We start from the raw sequence: 12,910 nt of genomic DNA, 5'->3' as shown, positions 1-12,910 counted from the left end.
TATTTTATTGCTTTGAATAAACGTGCATTAGTAATATTTTGCTCGATGCGCCCTCTGTGGCCTCAGGAGAAAAGCCAAAAGTTTTCCCCCCCTAAACTGAAATTATGGCTTTTAAATTTGAATATTGATAATATTTAAGTACAAAATTTCTAACCGCCCTTTCTAATGGAGCATGCTGCACAACTTCTTGTCCAGGCCCTTGTCATCTCTAGGCTGGACTACTGCAATGCTCTTCTGGCTGGACTTCCATCAAGCACAATTAAACCTCTACAAATGATTCAGAATGCAGCGGCACGACTGGTCTTCAATGAGCCCAAAAGAGCCCATGTTACACCTCTCTTTATCTCCTTGCACTGGCTGCCGGTTGAGGCTCGCATCAAGTTCAAAACATTGATGCTTGCATATAGAACAGCCACAGACTCAGCACCCGCCTACTTCCACTCACTACTACAAATCTACATCCCCTCCAGAAGTCTGAGATCCGCTAGTGAGCGACGCTTCGTGGTTCCATCACAGAGAGGCTCAAAATCACTTTCCAGAACATTCTCGTTCACCGTTCCTGGCTGGTGGAATGATCTTCCCACCCCTATCCGGAATGCTGAATCCCTGACAATTTTCAAGTGACAGCTGAAAACTCATCTCTTTAAACGCTACTTGACTTCATCTTAAAAAAAAAAAAAAAACTTTCTTTTTATTTATTCCTTCCCTTTTCTAGCTTGTACTTATTTGAACAATGCCTAAAACTTGGTATTTCAAGCACTTCCTGTGTCTGTTTGCCTCTTTAAGAAGAATCGCTTTATGTATTCCCCAATTGTAAGTCGCTTTGGATAAAAGCGTCGGCAAAATGACTAAATGTAAATGTAAAAATTCAAATTTAGTTTTTAGCCATTTTGACAGCCCTAGTGCGCAGGTGTGTAGTGTTTCTTTACAGTGACATCGTCATCTAGTGGCCAGGCATGCATAAAAATTGGCACATGGTTCTTAGTCATTTTCACGGATCCATGTGAATGGGGATCGTTTTAACGGCATTGCCGTCTGTACGCAAAAATTTTCAAAAACAAAAAGAAAGGCTTTTCTATTTTTTTTCACAATCATTGTTGTGTAAACGTACCTTAAGTGCCTAAACATGCAAAATTCTGTGAAACAGTGCAAACGGTGCATCTCTATCTCTTTTTTTTTCTGCAGCCAGAGTTTAAAATGTTAATGAGCTGTCATTATTTGCAGCCAGACTTGTTTTGCAGCTATACCAGGCTCTGATCTGATGATTTAGTTTCCATGGCACTTATTGCTATGGCAATTGGTTTTGGTGCATTTGGGAATATGTGAAATTAAAACTAGCACTAGACCATTTCTGAACCTTTCTGAAACCTTTCTGAAATTTCTGAAGCTGCTTCCGTTGGCATCTGTATTACTGCATCAATGAGCCCATGACATCATGACATCTCCACTAACATCTGTTATGTGTTAGTACAGTTTGAGCTTTCAAAACATCTTCTCCAGTCTGTTCTCTCTGTCAGGCATCTGTGCGTCAGCAAGGGAGTGACAGTTAGACCTGTTCGTCACAGGAAACTACAAGTATCTAGTAAATAAAGCTGCCTGCCTCAGTGTGCAATGCTAAAACACTGACACGACCACAGCAGCATCCCGCAGTGACACATCACCTGAAACTGAGCTCAACTTCTCAGCTCCTCAAGAAAACAAGCCTCTGATCTTTACAGAAATCACTCCAAATAGTTTTCTAACTTGGCTATCTGAGTTTTCAGGCTGTTGCACGTTCATAAGCAGATGTGCAGTTAAGGATTGTGCTCACGAATAAGGATCGTCATCATTGCTAGCCTGAGGACCATGAGGTGAGTAAGAGACTTTGACCAAATTTCTCTCTTTAAGGTCTTTTTGCAGAGTGCTGTGAGCTTTTATACATTTCGGGGGGTTATCGAAAGCACCTTGCACAATATTATAATACAAAGCAATGTTTAATGTTCACATGTGAATATAGATTTATAGTAATTAAAATACTATTTTTGGTTGGGATAAAGACTGGCAACAATTTTAACGTTTTTTTAAGGAAAATATTTTAAAATACTGTGTGTTATGTGACTGGTCTAAAAGTATATATGTGTGTAATGTTGAAACAAGGAGCTCTGAACTTCAAAGTCGTAATCTTGAATCTTGAATCAAAGTCAGAATCAGCTTGAAAAGTGTGCGCTTGCATAGGCGCCTTGCTTCAAAGGCATTTCAAAGACATTTTTGTTATGAAATGTGTTTTTTATGATTATTAAAATGTGTTTGGTATGAAACTTTTGAACAACCTTTTTAGCAACAAGTTTATAATTCAGACTTGAGAACTCTTAAAGACGTATTAAATAGCTTAAGCATTGAGAAAAAGACATTCGACGCTCTAGTCGCAACAGGAAGTTAGTAACCTTGCTCTAATCTTTGTCCAAATGTGCCTTATCTCCATACACTGAGAAACAAATGTTGGTGGTGAAACCATTTTGACTCAGAAATTGCAAGTAAATTTCACAAATAATTTCAAAGAAACAGCAAGTAACACTGAATTAAAATTTTGAAGTAGAAGGACTGATATCCTGTAAAATGTACTCCAATAATCTACAACAATCTCTAATAATCTACAAGTTATTTATTTTTTTAAATAAAAGTGCACCCATGAAATATAATGTTAAACATTATTCAGAAATGTCGAATATGTCTTTAAATGGCTGACTTTTAGCTGTCGGTTTGTTAGTTTGCGTGTGATCGTGCCTGTATGTTTTTTGCACCCTCAGATTCCAGATTTTCAAATAGTTGTATCTCAACCAAATATTGTCCTATCCTAACAAAGCATACATCAATGGAAAGCTTATTTATTCAGCTTTCAGATGATGTATAAATCTCAATTTCAAAAAATTTACCCTTATGACTGATTTTGTGGTCCAGGGTCACATATGTAGCACATGTAATCAGTTACACATGTGTTATTTTGGTGCCTGGGGTATGAGGTCTGTAATTTAGACCTGGAGACCCCGATAACCTAGTGAGACCCATCTGTGTTACCAGGTGACCATCTGCTCCATAATATCATATAGCTGTGGGAACAGTGCCACTGCATTACAATATGATATGGAAAAATGCCCCTCGAAGATCACTAATGAATGCTAATAGAACATTAGGCTTAGGACAGTGTTGAAATCAGCGCTGGTGACATCATGTGTGTTTACTGAACTTATTAATAGCAGCAATTAAATTACAGGGTTATTACAATGTAATAAATGGTTATTACGGTGTAATAACATGCAATAAGATTATAGATGTAGAAATTCTAAAAAAAGGTAGATATATGTCTTGATGGTATTTTAGCACATGAAAAAACCATTACGCATAAATGTTCTTGGAAAATATGTAGTTTGTTTTGATCAGACTTATCAAGTTCATCAAACCAGCTGATTTCCTTTAAATGATTTACAGTGATAATTTTTCATATCGACCCTGTGGGAAGGCAATGGAAGATTGCTGAACCTCAGCACTTTACAGTCGCTTCATCAGTCATATAAGAATATGAGTCACATTATATAATGGTTTCACCTAAGCTAGTAATATTTGACCTGTTATTTGCATACTGAATCATTTTAATCTATTGATTTTGTTGTATATGTTTATTATTCAGGCGTACGTGTATTGCTTAAATAACTGCAGCTTGTACTGTTGTGATGTAACTGAGCATGATAGAAAATAGTAGAATGTTCTCCGTGTTTTACCAGATCTATTTTTAGAATGGCCACTCCTTTTTTAACCAAGGTAAATAAGTGCGTGATACTGAAAGTGCGGATGGAAAGTTTTCATCAAAGTACACAAGTGGTTTGTCAGCATCCTTCCTCCTTGCGTTCAAAGTGTGACAAAAGAAAGCCATGGCATGATCAAACTGTACATCAGATTTGATTGTTTTGTTTTTTTACTTTAAAGAAGAACAGAATCAATTCTAAAAAATTCTCACTCTTCTGTTTTTAGATTGTGGTTCCTATCAGCACTGTGTGCCTGAAAACTCCAGAGCAGTCGGCCATGGGTAGTCGGCCCAGTAAAGACCGGCGTGGATCCAGCGCACATGCTGTTCTCTTGGACACGGAGGAAAGCACCATGGGTGAGTTCAGCACTTTATATATGCACGAGGTGATTTTAGAAATGCAGCACTAAATGTAAATAAGTCTAATAGTGAAGCTCATTCAGATGTGCGTATGGATTCACTTGCAATGTTTTATTGACTGTTGCAACTGTAGCATTTAGTGGTGCTTTACTAGTGCTCATACTTAAGGGTAAGAATTTAATCTGAATGATAAACTGTAAAAAACAGACTGTAAAAAAATTACAGCTGAGTTTGCCAGAATTTCACTGTAAAAAATATGACTTAGGTATTATTATTAGTTCTTAGGTATTACAGAATAGCAGCTGTATATTTTATGAACTGATAAAATATTAATACATCAATTAAATCACTTGAACTACTAAAATCTGGTTTGTACATTACTGATAACCACCATAATAATACTCGTACAGTATATAGACGTGCACAGGGTCATACACATGATAAAAGATCAAATGTAGGAACCAGTGCTATATCAATAAAATATTTGATTTATAACAGTGTTGTAAACTGAAACCATAAAAAAATCCATTACTTGGAAAGAAATACACATTTTAATTTGGTTTATGTGCTAAAATAACTAAAACTAAATAATTAAACTTAATAAAAACTATATAGACATTAAAAAAAAAAAACATTTAATTACTTTTACTTTGAACTCAAATTAAAATGCAAAAATTAAATCTAATTCAAAGACTTTTGGAAAAGCCATTTAATTGTTTTCCACCATCAATTGTAAGGTGGCTCATATTTTAACTTACAAAAAACTTATTTTATAATATACTGTTAAATTATGTGCATTAAAGCTAAATTAAATGGTAAATCATACTTTTTTTACATTTTAAAATTGCACATAACCATACGTTTTAAAATTGCGCACATAATTTTCACTATAAATGTTAAGACAACTTTTTTTTATTACATTTTTAATCATGTGGCTTGTTGGGGAGCTCTCTTTCTATATTATACTATGCTAAAGCAGCTGGACTAAAGGTGTTGTTTTGATCTGTGTGCAGACAGCGGTAGATTCGTGGTGGTGTCCCTGTACGACTATCCATCCAGAGGTCCAGGTGACTGCACAATCAGAGTGGGAGAGAGGCTCAACATTTTGTCAGAGTAAGTGTACTACTGTTGCACCGTGGCCCCTCATCATAGCCTGATCGGGCTGATTACCTGATGATATAATGTGTGTTACAGTGAGGGAGAGTGGTGGAAAGTCAGTTCATCAGCCACAGGAAATGAGAGCTACATCCCCAGCAATTACACCGCCAAAGTGTACAACAGGTGAGCTGAACTCACACACTTTGAAAATCGCCTTTCTATTGGTTTAGAGTATACGTGCAGGACATCATGACATCACACCCACGGTCAGGTGGTCTGGTGAAGTGTGTTCCATAAGTGACATCATCGTTGTTCCTCCAGAGGCGGTGATGATGACAGTTTTAGTTTCTGTAGAGTGGGCTCAGCTGGGTACAGTATGATCTGATTATCAGTTTGGAGACGTACTGTACCCACATTGACCCTGCTGATCACTCACTCATCACATGATGCTCTGACTCTACCTACTACTTTTCCCTCAGCTCTGTCACTCATCTGTGTGTGTGTGTGTGTGTGTGTGTGTTCGTGCAGGTGGCAGTTTGTGGGTCTCAGCAAACAGAAAGCAGAGGAACTGCTGATGCTCCCTCATAATCACGCCGGATCCTTCCTTATAAGAGAGAGCGAGACCTACCCAGGTACCTGTGTGCTAATGCTAGTTACATTACTAGCATTATTGTTTTTCTACGATTTGCTAAGCCACTTACCACTATCACAGCTATCTGCAACAAACGATTATTATGATAATTGATTAATCTAATGATCATTAGAACTATTAATCGACTAATCGTTGATTTTGGTAACACTTAAGTATAGGGAACAATTCTCAATGTTAAAGGGTTAGTTCACCCAAAAACGAAAATTTGCCCATAAATTACTCACCCTCAAGTCATCCTAGGTGTATATGACTTTCTTCTTTCAGACGAATCCAGTCGGAGTTATATTAAAACTTGTCTTTGATCTTTCAAGCTTTCTCGCCACTCAGCGGGTGTTGCATGCATCAGTCCAAAAGAAGCTAAATAAAAAGCGCCCATCCATAAAAAATGTCTCACACGGCTCTGGGGGGTGAACAAAGGCCTCCTGTAGCGAATCTATGCGTTTTTGTAAGAAAAATATCCATATTCAAAACGTAATAATCACTTGAATCTAGCTTGCGCTCACTGTTGTAAACGGAAGCAGTTCCGGGCGGATGATGTATGAGGTCGGCGTCAAACTGCTTTTTACCCCTGACTGAAAAGTGAAAAATACTTTGTTGTGATTGCAAGGCCTTTAGACATGACAGCATTTTTTGTTCGGCTACTGGTTTAGCTTCGTTTACACGTCTCATAAGTGCAGTGTCTTCTTCTATTGGATTGCATGCAGGAGGGCTACAGCGCCACACTGGTCAAACAACGTTATTGCAGGCCCTTAAAATACATCATATGAGATCAAATGACTATTTAACAACAAAAATATTTGTCGAAAAAATTATGACAATTTTTTTGTCAGCGTTATTAATATCGACTAATCGTTTCAGCCCTACTTGACAACTGCACAGCAATGTTCTAGCAATCACATAACAGCATTTCAAAAACCTAAATAACTGCATGGCAACACCCAGGAAACTACCCAGAACTACATAAGATGTCATATCCAGTTTGTATTAATGTATATGTTTTTTTTTTTTTTACTCAGGTAGCCACACTCTGTCAGTGCGTAGGAGCAGCTCGCATGAATGCGCTTCTGTCAAACACTACCGTATCAGCTGCATCGAGAACGGCTGGGTCTACATCTCTCCTGGACTCACCAGTTATATTAAAATTTGTCTTTGATCTTTCAAGCTGTTTCATGCCACTCAGCGGGTGTTGCATGCATCAGTCCAAAAGAAGCTAAATAAAAAGCGCCCATCCATAAAAAATGTCTCACACGGCTCTGGGGGGTGAACAAAGGCCTCCTGTAGCGAATCTATGCGTTTTTGTAAGAAAAATATCCATATTCAAAACGTAATAATCACTTGAATCTAGCTTGCGCTCACTGTTGTAAACGGAAGCAGTTCCGGGCGGATGATGTATGAGGTCGGCGTCAAACTGCTTTTTACCCCTGACTGAAAAGTGAAAAATACTTTGTTGTGATTGCAAGGCCTTTAGACATGACAGCATTTTTTGTTCGGCTACTGGTTTAGCTTCGTTTACACGTCTCATAAGTGCAGTGTCTTCTTCTATTGGATTGCATGCAGGAGGGCTACAGCGCCACACTGGTCAAACAACGTTATTGCAGGCCCTTAAAATACATCATATGAGATCAAATGACTATTTAACAACAAAAATATTTGTCAAAAATTATGAAAATTTTTTTGTCAGCGTTATTAATATCGACTAATCGTTTCAGCCCTACTTGACAACTGCACAGCAATGTTCTAGCAATCACATAACAGCATTTCAAAAACCTAAATAACTGCATGGCAACACCCAGGAAACTACCCAGAACTACATAAGATGTCATATCCAGTTTGTATTAATGTATATGTGTTTTTTTTTTTTTACTCAGGTAGCCACACTCTGTCAGTGCGTAGGAGCAGCTCGCATGAATGCGCTTCTGTCAAACACTACCGTATCAGCTGCATCGAGAACGGCTGGGTCTACATCTCTCCTGGACTCACCTTCAGGACCCTCTCAGACCTGGTTGCACACTATTCAGGTACACACACACACACACATACAGCCAGTAACTCATTACTGGCACCCAGTGATTGTATGTGATGTTGCTGGGTTTGATACTAATGACATACATGATACTGACTAATAGTTTTGAGGAAATGTTTAAATCATGTACTCACACGAGAGGTGGACTCCAGTCATGCCAGTGCCTATAAAAAACTGTTTTATTCTAGATCATTTTCAGTGGTGGAATAAATTGTGGGGAACAAAAAAATAATTGCTGTGAATAGGGTAATTCTACAGCTAACAAACTTTATGCTCTATCCAGTGTCAGCAGTCAAAGATCACTGGTGTATCATCAGAAACCAAACAAAAAAAGATGATTATGTAGTGCGCTGTTACGTAAATAGTACTGGCAACCACCCAAAACTCATTAGCTACCACACAGCAACATGCTAAAATAAACATATTTTGGCTGAACGTGCAGAAATGAGTGCAAGTGTTGTGGGCGGAGTTTAAATGTGAACTGTCCCTCAGAAGTATCGGACGGGCTGTGCTGTACTCTGGGGGAGCCATGCTACATCATTGGATCCAACAACGTTCCTGTGGTAACCGGCCCGCCTCCGGTTGCCGTGAAGAGGCCTACTATAAACTGGAAAGATGTGGACAGGTGCGTCAAATGCATCCAGTCACAAAATGAAGTGACTGTCAACAGATCACCCAAAATTAAAATTCGCTCATCATGTTCCAAACCTGTACGAGTTTTTTTCCCATCTGTTTAACACAAAGATACTTTGAAGAATGTTGGTAACCAAACAGTTGCTGGTAGCCATTGACTTCCGTTATATTTTGTTCCATACTATGGAAGTCATTGGCTACCATCAAATGTTTAGTTACATTCTTCAAAATATCTTTTGTGTTCGACAGAAGAAAGAAATTCATACAGGTTTGGAACAACTTGAGGGTGAGAAAATAATGACAGATTTTACATTTTTGGTGAACTCTCTCTTTAATGACACACTAGTAATATCGTCTTTTCAAAAACTAGTAGAGCAGTTTCTAAACGAGTTTTCTTCGCAGCTCCATGATCTTCGGGCAGAGAAAAGACGGTGCAGAGGACTCCATAGTGAGCGAAGGCCTGAAGGAGGCCATTAACTCGTACCTCTACATGACGGAGGAATGTGAGGACTGCTCTCAGCTCTGGGACACATGATTGGAAGACTGACGTGAAACTTGAATGACTTTGTACTCTTGATGCCGTGATATGGGATAAAACACTTTACAGAAACCTAGAAACTCATTTTTCGTGACCCAGACGCGGGAAATTAACCAAAAACGCATCTAAGCGTCTTTTTTCATTCGTGAATTTCTGCGTAAAAACTGTTCAAGTACGAATGCGGCGTCGGATGAAGTTCGCGGACACGCGCACTGACTCATTGCTGTTCTTCCAGAGTGGGTGCTGGAGACAAAGATGTCAGTTTCCTGTGTGGACGCGCTCCTGGTGGACATGAAAGAGAAAACGACTGAAGGAAAGAACGACAGAGGGGTGTGTGAGTGGGAGGGGGAACACAGCTGGGTGGCGTACGCATCCATTTCCACTCCACTCACACTTTCTGGAACTTTATCAGTGTCGTGCTTATTACAAATGTGATCACAATCAGAGAATGAAAGAAGAATATTAATGGTACCAGAGTTTGATGTCATTTTTTGTTGAAAATGCCGAACAAAATACGTATTTATGACTTAGAACATAAATGTTGTGTAACTTTGTAAATGTATACTGTTGCTTAAAGAGATAAAGACCCGAAATGAAAACGGTCATTCCAAACCTGTTCGAGTTTCTTCTGTGGAACACAAAAGATGATCTTGTGAAGAAAGTTGATAACCAAACAGTTTCAGTTCCCATTGACTTTAATTGTATGGTTAAAAAAAGTCAATGGGAATCGCAATAGTTTGGTTATCAACATTCTTTAAAAGCTCTTCTTTTGTGTTCAAAGTCATACAGGTATGGAGCAACATTAAGGTGAGAAAAATCACAATTATTATTTTTGGGTTAACTGTCCCTTGTGACTTATGGACATCAGTTATGTTCTTTTAAATAAACTCGAGAGAAAAAACAAGATCATCTTTGTATTTGTAGAAGCTGACAAAAGCATCTTGATTGAGGCGTTTCCTGTCTTTGCACCTATTGTTTAGAAAAGAACCACAGTCTTGAGCAGCAGGAAGCGAAGGGTTGCATGTGGTCTGCTCTCAGTGTGCAGACGGAATAGTTATACCTGTTATGTTCTTAAGCAACCTTAGTGTAGTACTGAGTCTCGAAAATAAATGACTTTAGATATTAAAAACGAGAGTTGATTTGAGAAGTTCAAGGATTTCTATCCGTTACATCAAACCACAGTTTCTCCTCCACGCAACTTTGAACTAAAGATTTCCATTTGATATAATCTTGCCAGGCTGCATGTTTCTCTACACATGAAGTGAATGACTGGGAGAGTAATTTGTTTGATGATGTTACTTTGCAGTGCCATCCAGAGGCTGTGGTATGTACTGCAGGAAAACAAATACTATAAAGTGGCAATGAAAGTCTTTAGACACGAATGTCATTAAGATAAATTATTAAACCAAGAAATGTTTCAAAGAAAGTTGGCACAAGCACACTTTAATGTCTCAAAAAGTGTTTTAGGTTTGTTATAAAAACTTTGTTAAATGAAAGCATGAAATCAACAGATCCGCGGAAGAAACAACCTTTGCGGCCCTTTCGCGCGTCATGACTCAAATATCACAAATACAGCTCTTATGGGTCTATAAAAGAAAGCATGCCTCAACAGGAAAACATAGGCGACTGTCAGTAAAAGGGCCAACTTATTAAAAATACTTTTAATTTGAAGTTTAGCTTACCTGTCGAGAAGAAACGCTGCAAGTTCATCGCATCAATTGAAACGAAAACATTGTCAAATTCCACCATTTTGCAAAAACACTGCCAATGTTTAACCTTGTTTTCCCCCGATGTCTGTCTATTTTGTCAAGTCTTTGCATTTTGGCTTTAGCTTCTGTAACAAAATCTTTTTCTTTTTCCACACCGGCTAAACGCAATCTGGCTTAGCTAGCTACATTAGCCACACCCCAGACGCTCGCGATTGGCTGCGCCGAGGTCGAACCCTGCCACAGATCACTTCAATTATTGATCGCCATCAAGATGTGAAGAGAATTTCTACCAGTATAACAAAAAATATTTCTGGAAACAAAATGCCTTCCCTACCTTTAATTTTGCAGAGAGAAAAAAATCCTAAACATCAAAGCTTCAAGTAAAAACGTAAGGCTTTAATGAAAGACGAGAGAAAAATGTTTTTAAAATCTCATTTTAATGACGGATCAAACACCACAAATTAATGTGTACAAGCACAATTCTGTACTGAAACAGTCATGACAAATAATTCAGTCTGCAAAAAAATATCAATGTTACAGAGAACGCTTTTAAAAAGGAAAACACAAATAGGCGAAGGTCAGTCATCAGTTGAAGACTTTATCTCTTGGGCCAGTTGTGACAAAACCCTCTGCAAACAGAAGTAAACCCATCATACAAATTTGTTTTTTGTTTTTTTATCCAGCAATGATTTATTTCTTGAGTCTAGCTGTGTGTGTGTGTGTTACCGGTCAGATTTGGCAGGGACATAAGACATGCTCCTGCCTCCCACAGCGTTTTTCTTCTGTCCTTTTTTCTGAGAATCAAAGTCGACAAAAATTCAGATCTTGCACAGCTAAATCAATCCAAGCTGAGATTTGTGTGACAGTGAATGCTTGTAGACTGAAAACAGGTTAATACCTTCTGCTTGGGTCCATGTGCTTGTCTGTTTGGATCAAACTGTGAACTCTCTTTTGATTTGCCTGTGTGGATAAAATACAAGCAATGAAGACAATGCACTGAACCAATAGGAAAAATACATATGAAAAATGAAGGCAGATGTCTTACCATCAAATATTTTCAAATTTGACTGGCTGTAGTCAAAAGGTTTAAAGTCTTGTTCGGGAACTTCAGGTTCTTGAACTTTTTTCTGTTTCTTTTTTTTCTGAGCAGGTTTTGTCGACTGATCAGCCTCACTTTCAGTCTTTGAGACTTTCATTTTTGGTTTAAGACTCTCTTCACCAGCATCACTGGCGGCTCTCTCTCTTTTCTGTCCAGCCTGCTTTGCTTCCTAAGAACACAAAATCAACAAAACCTGTTGGTGTAAAACGAAGAAAAGCAAATACAGCTTGTAAAGTTGGTGAGCTGAAGCTTCCTCACCGCTACTTGCTGCCGGACAGTGTGAACGTTTTGCAGCGACTCCTGGTAGCTCAGTTTGGCTTTCTTTCGCTCCTCTGAAAGACAAACACAGACATTTATGCACAAATAAATCATCTCAAAGTTAGTGTATTAAAACATCGGACTACGCAGGGTTTCTATAAAGCTGCGGTGTTGTTTGTACCTTGAGCTTTCTTGGCCTGTTCTTTAGCCTGCCGTTTCTCCTGCGCCTCCTTCTGCTGCTGCTCAACACTCTGTAATTTCCACCGGTTATGAATCTGTTTTAAACAGAACAAAATTAGTCAATATAAGCCAGTAGTCAACACAACCTGAACCCCCTCACTGCATCGAGAATAATTCTGGAGTATTTGCGACTCCCTCAATTCAAAACTGAAATGAATTGATAGGTGCCTTCATATTTCCACCCTTAACACCCCATATTTATATGATTTTCTGCACATTTGTCTACACCTGTTGTCAGTTGTATTGTCCATTGCAACATCTATCTGTCCGTCAAGATTAAACATGAAGAAAGTATGTCATAAAGGAGTAAGTGTTTAAAACCATTAAAACAGGAGACATTGTTTTGCTATAAGAAAAAGCAAAAAAAAAAAACTATACATAAACGCATACTAAAATTACACAATAAATAGTACAGAACAAAACAATAAAGAAAAATATATAATTTGATTATTTATTTTATGCAATATTTATTTACTTAAACTGTAAATAAAACAGTAAATAAACTGTAACAAACAGTAAATA

At 38.1% G+C, this 12,910-nt stretch overlaps 2 protein-coding genes across 5 annotated transcripts in view; one reads left to right on the top strand and one right to left on the bottom strand.

The window, feature by feature from the left end:
- The first annotated feature begins 1,105 nt into the window (after positions 1–1,105).
- On the top strand, positions 1,106–10,281 carry LOC107724197 (src-like-adapter 2). 3 transcript variants are annotated; one of them, XM_016533025.1, is made up of 9 exons: positions 1,106–1,850; positions 4,006–4,135; positions 5,152–5,251; positions 5,333–5,419; positions 5,765–5,868; positions 6,905–6,999; positions 7,852–7,906; positions 8,404–8,536; positions 8,947–10,280. In XM_016533025.1, the coding sequence occupies exons 2-9, from the start codon at positions 4,057–4,059 to the stop codon at positions 9,077–9,079; spliced, it is 786 nt and encodes a 261-aa protein (XP_016388511.1). In that variant the 5' UTR covers positions 1,106–1,850; positions 4,006–4,056; the 3' UTR covers positions 9,080–10,280. The 3 variants fall into 3 exon arrangements, with proteins under 3 accessions (XP_016388511.1, XP_016388512.1, XP_016388513.1); XM_016533026.1 differs by having other exon boundaries at positions 8,407–8,536; positions 8,947–10,279; XM_016533027.1 differs by lacking the exon at positions 6,905–6,999 and having other exon boundaries at positions 7,757–7,906; positions 8,947–10,281.
- Positions 10,282–11,072: 791 nt separating this feature from the next.
- The window catches only part of LOC107724196 (exosome component 10-like), a 14,377-nt gene continuing 12,539 nt past the window's right edge, over positions 11,073–12,910 (bottom strand). For both annotated transcript variants that reach the window (XM_016533022.1, XM_016533023.1), the window contains exons 20-25: positions 12,330–12,423; positions 12,149–12,222; positions 11,837–12,059; positions 11,690–11,751; positions 11,518–11,585; positions 11,073–11,420 (exon numbers count right to left, since the gene is read on the bottom strand). In XM_016533022.1, coding sequence (XP_016388508.1) covers positions 11,390–11,420; positions 11,518–11,585; positions 11,690–11,751; positions 11,837–12,059; positions 12,149–12,222; positions 12,330–12,423 — 552 coding nt within the window. In that variant the 3' untranslated portion in view covers positions 11,073–11,389. The remainder of the gene's footprint in view (positions 11,421–11,517; positions 11,586–11,689; positions 11,752–11,836; positions 12,060–12,148; positions 12,223–12,329; positions 12,424–12,910) is intronic.

This window comes from Sinocyclocheilus rhinocerous, unplaced genomic scaffold (genome assembly GCF_001515625.1).
Source record: "Sinocyclocheilus rhinocerous isolate Xijiao unplaced genomic scaffold, SAMN03320098_v1.1 scaffold184, whole genome shotgun sequence".
Taxonomy (NCBI): Eukaryota; Metazoa; Chordata; class Actinopteri; order Cypriniformes; family Cyprinidae; genus Sinocyclocheilus; species Sinocyclocheilus rhinocerous.
Note: the sequence above shows the minus strand (reverse complement) of the source record. Positions and strands in the feature narration are given on the sequence as shown.